Source organism: Microtus pennsylvanicus, chromosome 4 (genome assembly GCF_037038515.1).
Source record: "Microtus pennsylvanicus isolate mMicPen1 chromosome 4, mMicPen1.hap1, whole genome shotgun sequence".
Classification (NCBI taxonomy): Eukaryota; Metazoa; Chordata; class Mammalia; order Rodentia; family Cricetidae; genus Microtus; species Microtus pennsylvanicus.
Genome location: NC_134582.1, coordinates 88,498,563 through 88,513,190, shown reverse-complemented (window position 1 = coordinate 88,513,190; position 14,628 = coordinate 88,498,563). Strand labels below are relative to the sequence as shown.

Sequence of the window (14,628 nt, the reverse complement as noted above, 5' to 3'; positions counted from 1 at the left end):
ACTCATTGGCCAGCTTGCCCTGCGGAGTCTCTCAACCAAGCTTCACATGTTTTTGATTACTTGGCACTTCCTGATGAGTAGATGATGTCTCTCCATCATATTAAATTACCTTGGTCTTGAGTGAGTGTTAAAGTTAAAGTTTTAATCTTTGAGAGGGGCTTTCTGGAATGCTCCTTGTGTTGCTAAGCAACCAGTGGGGCGTTATGGTGTGGCAGGTTAAGTTCTTTTAGAGGCAACAGCTGTTGATCCCTCGGGAACAAGTGCTTAGCGTCTGTTGAGTCTATTCATTTAAAGTGTTCCAAGTCAGATTCTGTTGCCATTGAGAAGGATTGTTCTCGAAATGGAAATATATAGCAAGCATCTTCACTCTGTGGTGATGATGAGAGTTAGATGCTACTGAAGTTCTTTGAGGGAGAACTCTGATTAGTTAGGACTGTTATCAGAGGCTGATGAGCGGGTATTGATAAGCCACAGTCAGACGGCTGCTTCAAGCTCTCCCCAGAAGTCAACCTCTGACTGCGGTTTCTCGGGGGTAGGTCACAAGTCTGTGGTTTAAACTTCATTTGAGGCTCCAGTGCCATCCATAATAAGATTAGGAGCATAGGACTGAGAGATGGCAGCAATGAAAAGTCACTTCTGTATGATGTAGTAATAGCTTAGATTAAAAACCAATACTCTGCCACGCTACATGCAAAGGGATAGAGTCATTAGTCAAAGAACTTAGGATGTCATGAAGACTGATGATCAAGGAATGAAAATGTTTGGAGAGTAATGCTACATTTGGCCTGAAAAGAAATCAGAGGGGAGCATGCCTTCGGCGCCGTCACCAACGGCAGCAGCCGCAGACAATGAACGCAACACTTACATCCATTTGAAATATATTGTCTCATCATCTGCCAGCAATGCTGATGATATTTACTCTCGGGGACAGGGGGAGTATCCAGGAGAAGAGGGTGAAACTTGGTAGTTGTTTCACACAGGGAACATATAATCTATCCCATTAATGCCAAATTCAAATGGGCGATGGCTTTTGTGAGCAGGACTAGGGCTACATGAAACCTGTATTGAGATGTTTTGAAGCAACAGAACTCATCCCACTCCCTAAGGATAAATTCACTTGGACAGTGGATAGTACAAACAGCACAGAATCAAGCCCTGGGATAGTAAGCAGGTGAACATATTGGTCTCTATCTCATGTGTGTTCCCTTGTATTTGAACTCTTGCCATCTGGGGAAGAGTCTTACCTTCCATGGGGATTCATATCAGTACTTTGGGAATTACCCTTGCCCTTAGTATCATGGAGCTCACTGGAGGCCTTTAAAATGTTTGAGTTCCTTAAAGAGATTCTCTTAAGTAATGGGCATTGTTATAAAAACAATAAAGGCTTATATTCAGAAGAACACATAGATGCTGTATTTTGACCAATCATTTCTAACAACTATCACAATGGCTGGAACTCAGGGCACTTCGGAGCCTAGAGGCAGGAATGGTATCATTCTTAAATGATGGGAAATAACCTTGATTGGACAGAGCTGACTTTGGATTAGATTGGAAGTAGTTTTGCTCGTTGTGTTTATCTGTTGTCAGAAAACACACAACTTTAAAAGTGGAATGGTTCAGAGCAACCCAAATGTTCTTTGCTCCTGAAGTCTGTGGGTCAGAATGCTGAGGTCACTGCAGGTCTTTCCCGGGGCATTTATTTAAATGAGGTGGTTGACTCAGCTGGGTAAGTCGGTACTGGATGGTCTGTGATGGTCTTGTTCTCTTGACTGATCTAACTGCTGGATTTTGTCTGGGCTTCCGTGACCTCTGTTCTTCAGGAGTCTTACCAGAGTCTCTTCCCAGTGGCTTCAAGGCTGCAAAAGCAGAAGTGGGAGGCACCTTGAAGTCAGGCTCCTGAACTCCCACATGGTTGCTTCACTTCCAGACTGATGGTCGGAGGAAGCCCCACATGTGTTGATTAAAGGGTGAAAAAACAGGTTCCTCCGCCTCTTGGTGGTTTAAAAAGAAAACAATAATGTAGAGGGTGTTGGTGCAGCATTGTGGAGAATTGCTGTGTGGAGTGTTCAGGCTAAAGGTCAGGGCAAATAATAATTAGGCAAAATGACTTATCTACTAAGAATTCTGTCACAATATGGCATAGAAGAGTTACATAATGGAAATCTAGGAAAGAAGCTCCAAGTAGGAAAGATTCTGAGCAGTCTAAAGTCACGTGTGTGTGTGTGTGTGTGTGTGTGTGTGTGTGTGTGTGTGTGTGTGTGTGAACAGAGAGAGGTTAATACAGGTGTCTTCCCACCTGGCTATTTGAGTCAGGGTCTCCCTGAGTCTGGACCTGGAGTTCACTGGTTCAGCTTGGATGAGCTTGCTGGCAAGCCAGGGGGACCTCCTGTCTCTACTTCTCGAGAGCTGAGAGCATAGGCACGGTTGCTGCACTTGACTCTTTAGGTGCTGAGGACCTGACCTCAGGCTCATGCTGTGTGCTGTCTTCCAGTCCACAAACAGTCCAAGTTCTGAACACTGTATAATCATTTCAGAAAAGAAAAGCATAGAGAACTCTTATCTAATGGCTTTTCAATCTAACTGGCATATGATACTACAATCATTTGAATTACAATATAAAACTTGAAAAAGTGTTTAAGAAAGATAGCCAAGTGAAAAGTAAAAAGATTCTTATTATTGGACATCAGATAGTTCACCATCATCAAAGAGGAAAAATAAAAGAAAGTACAGAACATTTAGAAAATGTGAATTTTGAAGATGAATTATAAATGAGAGATGAAAATCAATTTATTACACACTTTTCTGTCATGGGAAGCATGGTTGGTCTCACCAAGGTTCCCTATGAATTCAGCTTTGTCACAACTCCCCATGTGGACCAATATTCGTAAAAAAAATCTTCTGAGAAATTATAGTTGGAATCTGTGAGCCAGCAATCAGAAGCAGCTGTCCAGCCTGCTCTAACACATGTTGGCCTCTCCTCACCCAAGCCTGCTTGGACTTGGAGCTCTAAATTCAGGTGCAGCCTCAAGCCCTGAGATTTGAAGAAGAATTTGGCATAGATAATGACTTTCTTTCCAAGCCAGGCTGGCATTAAAGATGGAGCCTGATGGTACCACAGGGGAATACGCATACAATGAATGTGAGAATGGAGGATGGAGGGCTTCTAGGATTGAAGATCACCCTTCTTCAGTGTGTGTGTGTGTGTGTGTGTGTGTGTGTGTGTGCATGCGCGTGCGCGCATGTGTGTGTACACTCTGCAAAAGACCAAATGACTGCATTCTCACTGTCTCCTTTGGAGAAGAAAAATGATCTCCTATTACTTGGCTGCACTCCAAGATTTGCACCAATATCCCCATGGCCCCAGGGAGGACATCATTTCCCATCATTCACAGGGCTGCAGGTATGTGGGCCTATAGCAGATCATGTAACAAGTGGGAGTGGCTTCCCTACAGCCAAAGGGGAGGCAGTTTACACGAACAACTGGAATCCTGCTCCCAACACAGAGTGGCTGCTGGAGACAGCCAAGTGAGCACACACAGGAGATTCAAACGCAGCACGGAAAGATGATCAGATGAGACAGGGACTTTCCCATCAGACAGTTCAGTCAGTGTGTTGTGGGGCATGATGTTCTTGAGAGGATCGAGAGCTAGTTAGTCAAGTGGAGGGATTTGAAGCACAGAACTGAAACATAAAGGGGTGGGATTCATGAGAGATGCCAGCCTAGGAACTAGACCATGTGTGTAACAGTAGGGCCACGGGAAGTGACCAGAGGACTACAGGAAACACTCTCAGACGTGACTCGAGGCTCCTCTGCGTACGTCGGAGCTCGTGAGGACCCAAAGAGCAGTTTCCTGTCAGGGAGCGGATGACCTCCTGTGAGAAGGTGTTGGCTAGCTGAGGTGTCTCACCGTTGGCACCAGGGACGAGCTGGGGGAATAGCAGTAGACAGAAACGGCAGCAGGCGAGTGTACCGCACACAGGCAGCCAGCCATTCCCTCGGTGATTAAAATTTGTTACGTAAGAATGTAAGGGTCTCATTACTTGTTTTATGATAAAAGATACTCAAGAGGAAAGTACAAAGAAATGGTCTGCTTGCTAGGACAGCTCTTGTGGTGAGGGAGATGATGCTCACCAGAACCACAGCCTCCACGGTGAGGGGAACTCATGCTCACCAGAACCACAGCCCTCACGGTATGGGGAGATCATGGGAGGAAATTCAGGTCCCACTGATGCTTGAACTCAGATTGCTGGATTCAGAGTCCAGAGTGCTAACCATTAACCGTGGGGCCATATCTAGGCTTTTTTTTTTTTAATTTAGCTTTTGAAACTTTATACATGAACATTCATCTACATACTTCATTCCCTCCCTCTCCTTTCATGTCCCCCATCTCCCAAACTCATGATCCTATATTTTAAAAATGATTATTGTCTGTATATATACAATTTTATTTATTTATTTATTTTTATTTTGTGACTGTTTACCTGAGTTAAAAAGCAAATCCCAAGATGGGCCTGGTGGTGCTGGCATGTAATAACAGCTGCTTCACTGAGGGCAGGAGGACCATGGATGTAATACTTGCCTGGCTACAGGGAAAGCTGAAAGCCAGCTTAAGTAACTTAGTGAAATCCTGTATCAAAATAAAACATTTTTAAAAATGGGGCCAGGGTTTAATAGTGGTGCATTTGTCCAGCCTGTACTGGCCTTAGGTGCAACACACATACACACACACACACATGCATACACACGTACACACACTCACAAGGCTCATATGTATACACACATTCACACACACAGATACACACACAGGCATACACTTGCAACACACAAATAGGAACACGCCCTCTCATACACTCAGACTCATTCATGTACATACACACATTCACACTCATAGACACACACACAGAAACACAACACACAGGCTCTCTCTCTCTCTGTCTCTCTGTCTCTCTCTCTCTCTCTCTCTCTCTCTCTCTCTCTCTCTCTCTCTCTCACACACACACACACACACACAGACACACACAGACACACACTATCACACATAATGTGTACTGTTCTTACAAAGCTCTTGAAATAAAGTGATCAAAGTTGAAAATGTCGTAATCGATAGAGATCCCAGGTAGCTGCAGTCAGTGAAATGAGCAACGTCAGGAGTAGAAACGGTGGTGCTTGAGGAAAAGTCATCGGAGGGTGAAGGAATGGTAGTCTTAAGACTAAAGAGGAGTCTATGAAGACCGTGAGCACAACTTGAGGAAAAGTCATCGGAGGGTTAGGGAAGACTAGAGAGGAGTCTATGAAGACAGTGAGCACAACTTTCACATAAAGTAATGTACCATGAAATCTGTAAAGCAAAGCTGATTGAGATACAAATACAATCCTGCCGGGCACTTTAATAAACCCTGGTCACCTGTCTCTTCCATAATCTCACGTCTTCCTTGAGGATAATAAGCAATAGATAGAAAGTTATGTTTAATAGCTATGCTGGATCTGATGTCTCTTTTTTTTTTAAAGGTAGAATTTTTTTTAAAGATTTATTAATTATGTATACAGCGTTCTGCCTGCATGTACACCTGCAGTCCTCTTTAATACAGAATATTAGCTTCTGTGGAGAGGAAGGGAGGATGGAAGGGGAGTGGGGAGGAGGACTTGAGGCAATGGGATAGTCAAGATGGAGGAAGGACAGAGATGGGAGCAAGGACAGAGATATTTTGATTGAGGGAGTCATTATGGGGCTGAAAAGAAACCTGGTACTAGGGAAATTCCCAGGAATCTAGAAGGAGGATTCTACCTAAGACCCTAAGCAATAGAGGAGAGGGTGCCCGAACTGGCCTTGCCCTGTAGTAAGATTGATAATATCTTAAATGTCCCCATAGAACCTTCATCCAGCAACTGATGAAAACAGAGGCAGAGACCTGCAAGGGAGCACTGGATTGAGTTCCCACAGTCCAGCTGAAGAGTGGGAGGAGTGAGAATATGAGCAAAGAGGTCAAGGCCATGATGGGGACACCCACTGAAACAGTTTACTTGAGCTATTGGGAGCTCACCAACTCCAGCAGGACAGGGAAGGAACCAGCATAGGATCAAACTAGACCCTCTGAATGTGGGTGACAGTTGTATGGCTGGGGCAGACTGCGGGACAGCTAGCAGTGGCACCAGGATTTATCCCCACTGCATGTACTGGCTTTTTGGGAACCTATTCTCTGGATGGATACCTTGCTCAGGCTAGATATAGTAGGGAGGGCCTTGAACATCCCCCAAAGCAATGTGCCTTACTGTCTCTGAGGAGTGGATGGGAGTGGGGGGTGAGGTGGAAAGAATGGGAGGAGGGGAGGAAGTGAGAACTGGGATTGATATGTAAAATGAAAAAAGATAGTTTCTTTTTTTAAAAAAAAGAAAAAAAAAGAAATTTAAAGAACAATGCTTTTATAACTCATTTATAAACTTATAAAAGATTGAAATAACCTTTATATCAAAGGGTAAGTAAAGACAAATGAGAGGGGCATGGGTGGTGCACACCTTTAGTCCCAGCGCTGGGGAGGCAGAGGCAGGGGCACTCTGTGAACTAGAGGTTAGCCTGGTTTCCATAGTGAGTTCCAGGATAGCCAGGGGCTACATAGTGAGACCGTACCCACAAAAACCAGCAATAAGAAGGTCAAATGTTAAACTGTTTAAAAGTCCACAGAAACTTCTAGAGAGTGAAACTGTGGGCAGGGGGAGGCCACTACCTTGACACACCGTCATCATTTAAATGAAGACAGAGCATGTTTTTTATTATGAAACTGTAGCGCACAATGCCTGTCTGCGCTCCATGTGCTACCATACAGTTCACGAGCTTAGGGCAAGGGGCTGGAGATTGAAATACACAAAGACTCATAGAGACAGACAGAGACATAGACCTCTAGTCACCGGTAAGAAGCCCCTTATTCAATAGCACCAAGGAGGCTTGTATACCCAACACAGTCAGGTGGGCCAACAGGTGAAAACCTTATCCTCTGATCCTCAAGGCAAGGCAACACGTGCTCATGAAGCAGAGCTGGTAAACAGCTTTGACACAGCTTTCAGTAACTCAAATCAGAAGGAAAGGAAAGATCTCTAGCAGGGAAGAGCAGCTGGAGGCCAGGACTCCAAATGGTCCCAACATGAAATGAGGAAAAAGAATGACAAACACCCTAAGGTAAATCAGAGGAAACAATCAAGGAAAAGGCCAGAATGAAGGAAACAAACCCAATAAGGCAAAGGCGCTATATAGCTAGTTCTTTGATCGGCACAGTGAAGCTGGCATAAGAATCTGAGTGTGATTAGAAACCTAACAGGTGGGAGTGAGAAAAGGAGCAAATTTGGAGGCACAGTGACAATCTAGAGAAGACAAAGGAGAAACTTCATTCAACTCTTTGACCAAGGATCCGAGAACCCAGACGAAGTAGACTTTTCTTTGTCAGATATAAGTGTGACCCGAGAGCTAGAAAATTTGCATCGGGTAGTAACCATAAGACAGGTGGGAGATGGATCAGAGAGATTTGAAGACAGCAATGGTAGGCTCTGGGCCTGTAGCTGAGTTTCATGTTAGCAATTAAAGAACACATTTTACTAATGTTCACACTAGTTCCGAAGCCTCGAAGCTCCTTGTTCATCTTCAGAATAAACACACGTTTGCTCCCCAGGCTCCACACAGGACAGAAACAAAACCTAGAGAGCAGTTCTGAATACAGATTAAAAGCCTGTCTATAAGTTAGACTCCTGACCAGGGTGGACATTGACGGGTGTCGCCATAGCACACTTCTGGCCACTGAAGCCCGTTGTGCACAGAATAGGAAGTCATTTGGAAATTTGCAAAATTCATAGAAATAAGAAGGAAGACATTCTGTACTCTCGACTTCAAAACTGCGCGAGCTTAATTTAGCTCGTCACTGCCCCTTTCCTTGAGGGCTGTGTGAGCCGTAGCAAATTTTGAATTGCTGCACGTTTGCTGTCTCCTTAGAAATGCCGTGACAGCCTCCTGCTATTATAGCTCGGAGGGATGCGCTCAGAAATGCAAAGCCATTTCCATACATTCCGAGCACAGCATATTTCCAGACGGATCTATCACACATATTAGCGCTAATGAGACGATCTAGAGATTTCCCACGCTGCTGCTCTCTTCCGCTGACGCTCGCTACAGATGACACATTGTGCATACGAATAAACCCTGCCCTTTGTCCAACGCTAGTGCCAGTACCGTCGCTGTTGCTAGTATCAGGCCTGCACGCTGCACGGTGCCTTCTGCCTACCACAGACAGAATTTACATGACACATGGGGGAGGGCAAGTAGCATTTCCTGAGAGTCACCTCGGAATGACTTTTCCTGTGTTTATGGGGTCTGTGTGTAATTGCATGTGTCTCCCATGTTTGCATCTCTTGCTTAGGAATTAGAGGTGTTTATAGGGATTATGTCATAGGCTTTGTGTTTTATTTTACTTTGTGTATGCACAAGTTGGGCATTGAAACAAAAATTGGACTCAAATAGTCAAACACTAAGGGCATCTACAAAACAGATAAAGAAATGAGAACCATCTGCTTCACTTACAAACGCTCTTATCTCTAGCAAGACGCTTCCTGGAAACATGTCTTAGTGCTTCTCCTGAAGACTCTGTGCTCGGGGAGCTGGGCATGATGGGGCATGGCGCCCAGTCCCAAGATTTGTGAGCCTGCAACGTGGGGTTACTGAATTCAATGTCAGCTTGGGCTAGGTGGTTAAGCCTGGGGCCAGCCTGGGCTATATAGTAAGACTGTTTCAATCAATCAATCAATCAAATAAACAAAACAAACAAGTAAGCAACAATAAGAAAACTCTTAGGAATGTTTGTGAGCACTGCGGAAGGTACTTAGCTGTTTTCTAGAATGGTGCTGTGAATAAGCCCCATGATTCAAAGAGGCCAAAATTTGGTACTTATTTCCGAGAGATAATCTGTCCTAGCTGCAGCATACATGGTTGAAGAGCCTGTGGCGCTGAGGTGTACATCAGTGCACTTCACACGCATTAGGATTTAATTCCTTCTTATGATGTTTGTGGATGGAAGCATAAACACGCACCTTGCTGTTCCACGGCTGGAAAGGTGAAATAGGAAGAGATTAAATCTGTTAGGTCTATTGCTCCTGATCCTTGGAGCTCAGAAAATGCCACGAACAGTTCTCAGAACGCCTTTGTAGTGAACTGTTTGCTCTATTACCCTCTCTGTTTTTTCTTTGCAGATCTTTCGGGTGGCCTTTTAAAATAAGCACCAGAGCCAGAGAGAGCCAAGGAGGAGCGGAAAATGTTCGGAAGACTTCTGTGCTGTCTCTCTACTTTCCCAGCCCCTCCAGCCCTGATTCCCTCCTCGGATAATGTGATGTTCAGAGGGATTCCTTAATCCAAGTCACCCCTCAGTCAGGCCTATCTACAAAAGATTGTATCCCTAATTCAAGATGGCAAGCCAGCCGCCGGAAGAGCCTGCGGAGTCTCAGGTCTCGGACGAGCTAGAGTGCAAGATTTGTTACAATCGGTACAACCTGAAACAGAGGAAGCCCAAGGTTCTGGAGTGTTGTCACAGGGTCTGTGCCAAGTGCCTCTATAAGATAATAGACTTTGGAGACTCTCCCCAAGGTGTCATCGTCTGTCCTTTCTGCAGGTTTGAGACGTGCCTGCCAGATGACGAAGTGAGCAGCTTGCCTGATGACAATAACATCCTAGTAAACTTGACTTGTGGAAGCAAAGGGAAGAAATGCCTGCCCGAGAATCCCACCGAGCTGCTGCTCACCCCCAAGAGGCTGGCTTCCCTCGTCAGCCCTTCCCACACGTCTTCCAACTGCTTGGTTATCACCATCATGGAGGTGCAGAGGGAGAGCTCCCCATCTCTTAGCTCGACGCCGGTGGTAGAATTCTACAGGCCGGCAAGTTTCGACTCTGTCACCACAGTGTCCCACAACTGGACGGTGTGGAACTGCACCTCCCTGCTCTTTCAGACGTCCATCCGGGTGTTAGTGTGGCTGTTAGGTTTGCTGTACTTCAGCTCCTTGCCCTTAGGGATCTATTTACTGGTGTCTAAGAAAGTCACCCTTGGGGTGGTCTTTGTTAGCCTCGTCCCCTCTAGCCTTGTCATCCTTATGGTGTATGGTTTTTGCCAATGCGTTTGTCATGAATTTCTGGACTGTATGGCACTTCCTTCTTAATCAATAGGCAAAATAGGAAATTTGGCACATACGGCTATGTTCAAATAATGTACGTGCGATTTGCTTTCTTTTGTATTCTCTACGACTAGCGCCTACAGCCTCAACAAAGCCCTTGGCCATACGTCTGTGGTCCATTTTCTGTCCAGATGTTGGCTTGATGGGTTTTCCTGGATTCTGAAAAATGTTTAAGAGACGTTCATTTCTACATAGGGGTTAGCCAGGAAGCAAATTGTGTGTGCCTAGCTTTTTAGGGCGTGCCGACAGTTGTGAGGCGTCCGGGAGCAAAGGTGTGGGTACAGTGAGTGCTTTCAGACAGGCACCAGGCAAGGTGGCAGGGTCCTGGTGAAAAGGTCGGGATGAATGGAGGCCTCCTTCAAGTTAGGGGTATTCCATGATGGTGGGTAGATGTCAGAGGCAGGTTGATCCAAAACAGATCAGTGTGCTTCCCCATTCTCTGAGCAGCGGAGCCCCTAATCACCCTCAGGTGCTTTCTTTCTTGAGGTAATGCTTCTCTGAGGTCTGCTACCCCCGCTCAGATTCCTTTGTCTTCTGTGTGGTGCTCCCTGCCCCAGGGTCCCACAATCTCACCCCCTTTGGTGGTTCCTGCAGAGTTCCTGTTCTGGCATGTTGTTACAGAAGATGGATGGAAGTTTGCATGGAAGTAAACCTCATGCCTGGGCATGGCCATTTCTGTGTGCATCTCTCTCCCAGGCTTCCTGGAGAAGATCTGAGCAGTTTTTGCATGTGGAAGGATTCCCTGGAGTAATTTCTTACAGCATTTCAGTTTTGTTTGGTTTCTAACCACATTCTTCAATCCGCCCCTAGCCATATCCTGAACGAAGTTCCATTTAAATTAGTCGTTTCAGATTATGAAGGTTTCGTTTTCTTCCCCTTGTTTTAAGAAATTTGCTTAGGGCTGACTTCGCAGACTCCTGCAACACTCTGAGGGAAGCTGTGATGGTGGAAGCCCAACTGCTCTAGTTCTCGGCACTGAGAACCCCCGTGTTCTGTTGAGTACCAGACTGCAGTGGCTCAGGCTTATGTCCTGTGGAAGTCCAGGCAAAGGAAAGGGTGAAGCCATGCCAAGCCGATGCCCTCCTTGGAGAGAGGGGTCGAGGAGTGAAGTGGGTGCAGCTCACTTGTGGCTACCTGCTGTTCAGTCAGTTTGGGGATAGAGTCAAGTCCTTGAATTTATTTTCTGTAAAAGCATAAGCTACATGACTTGAGTATGGACCCCTTTTCATGAAACAGACAGGGGACATTGAATGTATATATTTATGGGAATAAGTTGTGTAGTAGGTTTTAGATGGGGGCATAGGATGTTCACAGAAACTAGACAAAAAGAGGAAAGAGAGCTTTTTAGTGTCCGAGACTCGTTACTGATACTAACAATAAAATACCCATAATGCTTAGCAAAGGGCTTTACCAAGACTCTGTTAGCTTGTTTGTGGTGAAATATTTGTCGTGTGAAATAGTTACAGGGGCCAGTTCCAGACTGTATAGAAGGAAATGGATACTTATCTAGAATAGGAGTTTCGTTTTAGTTACCCCACTGTTGACTTTGAGAACATGTGTGCCCAGGGTACACAGAATGAGAATGTTTGTGGGATGTGGTCCAATGAAATTTAAACCCCAAGTTAGAGCTAAATACATTTATGATTCCAGAAACCCTAGTTTTAGGTAGTATTGTGGATGCGGTTTCCAGAATTCCATTTGTACTTTGAGTAAATACAATATTTAAGAGGTTTTGTGGTTTGGATTTCTATATTTATAAGGTTTCTTTTGTAAAGATGCTCATTTGGTGTGAACTGTAATGTTGAGTGAGGTGGTGAGTAGCCGCAGGAAGAGATTTCCAGAAGGCCCTGGACCAGCTCTGTGTTTTGCTACTTTGTGTGATGTCTGCAGTGCTGAAATTGTGTCTGTGTGTGCTGTGGCAATATTTTTCTTAATGCCAGTGTGTTGGTTTGTTTTAAAGAATTTTAAATGTATGACAATAGCAACGCAAAACTACACAACTCTCCATGCTGTGGAATGGAAGGGACAACCCTTAACTGTTGTATTCCCTCTGCTAATGTTTTCTTGTCTATTAAATTTTATGATTTCTAAACAAGATGTTTGGTTTCTCTGATTTATGGTTGAGATGCCATTATCACTTCAGATAACCACAAAAGTGAACTTTCATTAAGCCAGTGCCTCTATCATCCACACTAAGATTTTAGAATCGCCTCACAAAGCTAAAGTCATTTACCACACTTCTACAAAGGCCCTCGTATTTTGTTTCAAATGGAGAAGAAACATGGGGGAAGATGAAATAAGAATATTATCTCCATAAGTGAAATGTTTTATTTTGTCTGATTTGGTTAACTTTTTCTGAACTGCTCGACAAAATAGAATCCAGTGAAATAAAGGAATTCTTACCTTGCACAGCCTGACCAAAGCAGAAAAAATACGGGGTCTACTAAGCATGACCGTTGTTGAGTCACTAGAGAGTGTGCAGCAGTTCCGTGTTCCTAACAGTCAGCGACAGCACATGTCAATCAGCAGCAATGGGTTAACTCACTTGGCACAAGTGAGCAATGAAGCAGGTTGAGGAAGATGGTTCCCCGGGGGGTTTGTGACTGCTGTGAACACACGCTGGGCTGCTGAGGACCAGGGAGCAGTGCACGCCTGCGGGGTTTTGAGCATTGTGGAAACCACGCTGAAGTTTCTCAGTGTCTCAGCCTGACGGATGAGAAGCCAGAGGAATCCTGATGTTGCTAGACAAGCAGATGGAGCCAAGAGGGGAGCTCAGAGGAGGGGCAGCAAGGTAGCCTGGGAGAGGGCAATGGGGCGGGTTTGTTCTTTCTTTATACCCTCTTTGCTGATATAGTCTCAAAACTTGCCTGGGTTTGTTGGACTGTTTCAGCCAGACTACAGACTATTCTAGAACTTTCCTCAAAACCAGCAGTGACAGTCTTAGTTTCGGGTAAAATCCCCGAGTTTAGCCATTTGTTCTTGCAGCTTGCATTATATATGTTTTTCACATCTTTGCCCTCTTCTTGCATCTTTATTTTTTTTTTACTTCAATACTCATTATGAATATTTACTCATGTAGACTTAATATTGGGTTTTTCCTTGTAAGTTTGCTTTAATCTAAACCATGCTTCCTTTTTAAAAATTTTATTTGTGATTTTGTGTCTGGGTGTTTTACTTGCATGTGCTTCTGGTACTATGCGCATGCCTGGTGCCTGAGGCCTGAGGAGGGTGCTGGATCCCCTGGGACTGGAGTTGGACATGGTTGTTGTTGCAAGACCAACAAGTGTTCTTAACCACTGAGCTGTTTCTGCAGCAACTAAACGGTGCTGATTTTAAATGTGGATAACTACAATGGGAATGTGAGTAAATCCTAATGAGTCTCAGACGCAGTAAGGAGTGAGCCCAGTTTCTTATATTATCTAAACCCATGGTCTAATCCAAACCTAAGTAAGCTCAGTGTGGATAGTTACCGTCAGAAATTAAACTCAATACTGTAATACTAAGTTGGGATATGTGATAATTTGCTCTTCATAGTGGTTTGGCCTTGATTTAATTAAAATATTTAATTAAGCAAAAACAATTACTTGGCCAGCATTTTAACTAATCAGATGTTTATTGACTATACCGTTTATATTGGGAAGTTTGGAGTGTCAGGACAAAGAGTGTCCTGGAAAGCAGGTTTCCTGTGACCTTGTTTTTCCCACAGTGTGTAAAGAAAGTTGTGTTGTACATTTCTATCTACACCCCTCAGGGAAGAGATCTGGCCTGGAGACCTGATTTTGTGAAGCAGCTGGGGCTGAGCACTGGAGAGATGCTGAAGCCCAGCAAGAAGAGCACCAAAGCTGAACTCTCCAAGGCTAGACTCTGAATGCTGAGGGGGAGGGGTCAGAGGGAAGATTCTGGAACATTGAGGGGGACAGATGGAAGCCAGAGAACATGTAGACCCCAGAGGAGGAAGGTGGAATTAGAATTGTTAGGTCATATGAGCAGAGCAGTTGTTACTGGTTCTTTTCGCACTCAGCATTAGCATCTAGACTGGCTATGTTTATTTTCTTTGTTAGGTAAACGTATGATGTCTAATTCTCAATTTGCCACTTTCCCTAATTCTTTTCAACACGATCTCACTGTGGTTGAGCCAATCAAGGATGACCTTTTGGTCATTAGACATATTGTGGACCAAGGTAAGGTCCAGAGATCTGGCTTCAGTTAATTCCATCTGGATAGTTTGGAATGCGTTAAAATTTTGTTGTCTGTCTCCAGATTAAAAAAGCTTGTCTTCTCACAACATTTTTAATGAATTTTAACTATTTTAGCAACACTTTGGCCTGCAATGTTGTTTTGAATGCTAAGGAACACTATTAGTCAATAAACGAGCATCTATTTTTGATATGTGTTAAACCCAAAACTTCCCACACTCTTCTTTTTAACCC

At 44.4% G+C, this 14,628-nt stretch overlaps 1 protein-coding gene across 3 annotated transcripts in view; it reads left to right on the top strand.

Moving 5' to 3' along the window:
* Rnf182 (ring finger protein 182) overlaps window positions 1–12,293 on the top strand; it is a 44,209-nt gene extending 31,916 nt beyond the window's left edge. For all 3 annotated transcript variants that reach the window (XR_012910377.1, XM_075969783.1, XM_075969784.1), the window contains one exon: window positions 9,227–12,293. Coding sequence is in view for 2 of the 3 variants with exons in the window: in XM_075969783.1 (XP_075825898.1) it covers window positions 9,440–10,183 (744 nt within the window). In the remaining variant the exon portion in view is untranslated. The remainder of the gene's footprint in view (window positions 1–9,226) is intronic.
* The last annotated feature ends 2,335 nt before the right edge of the window (window positions 12,294–14,628 follow it).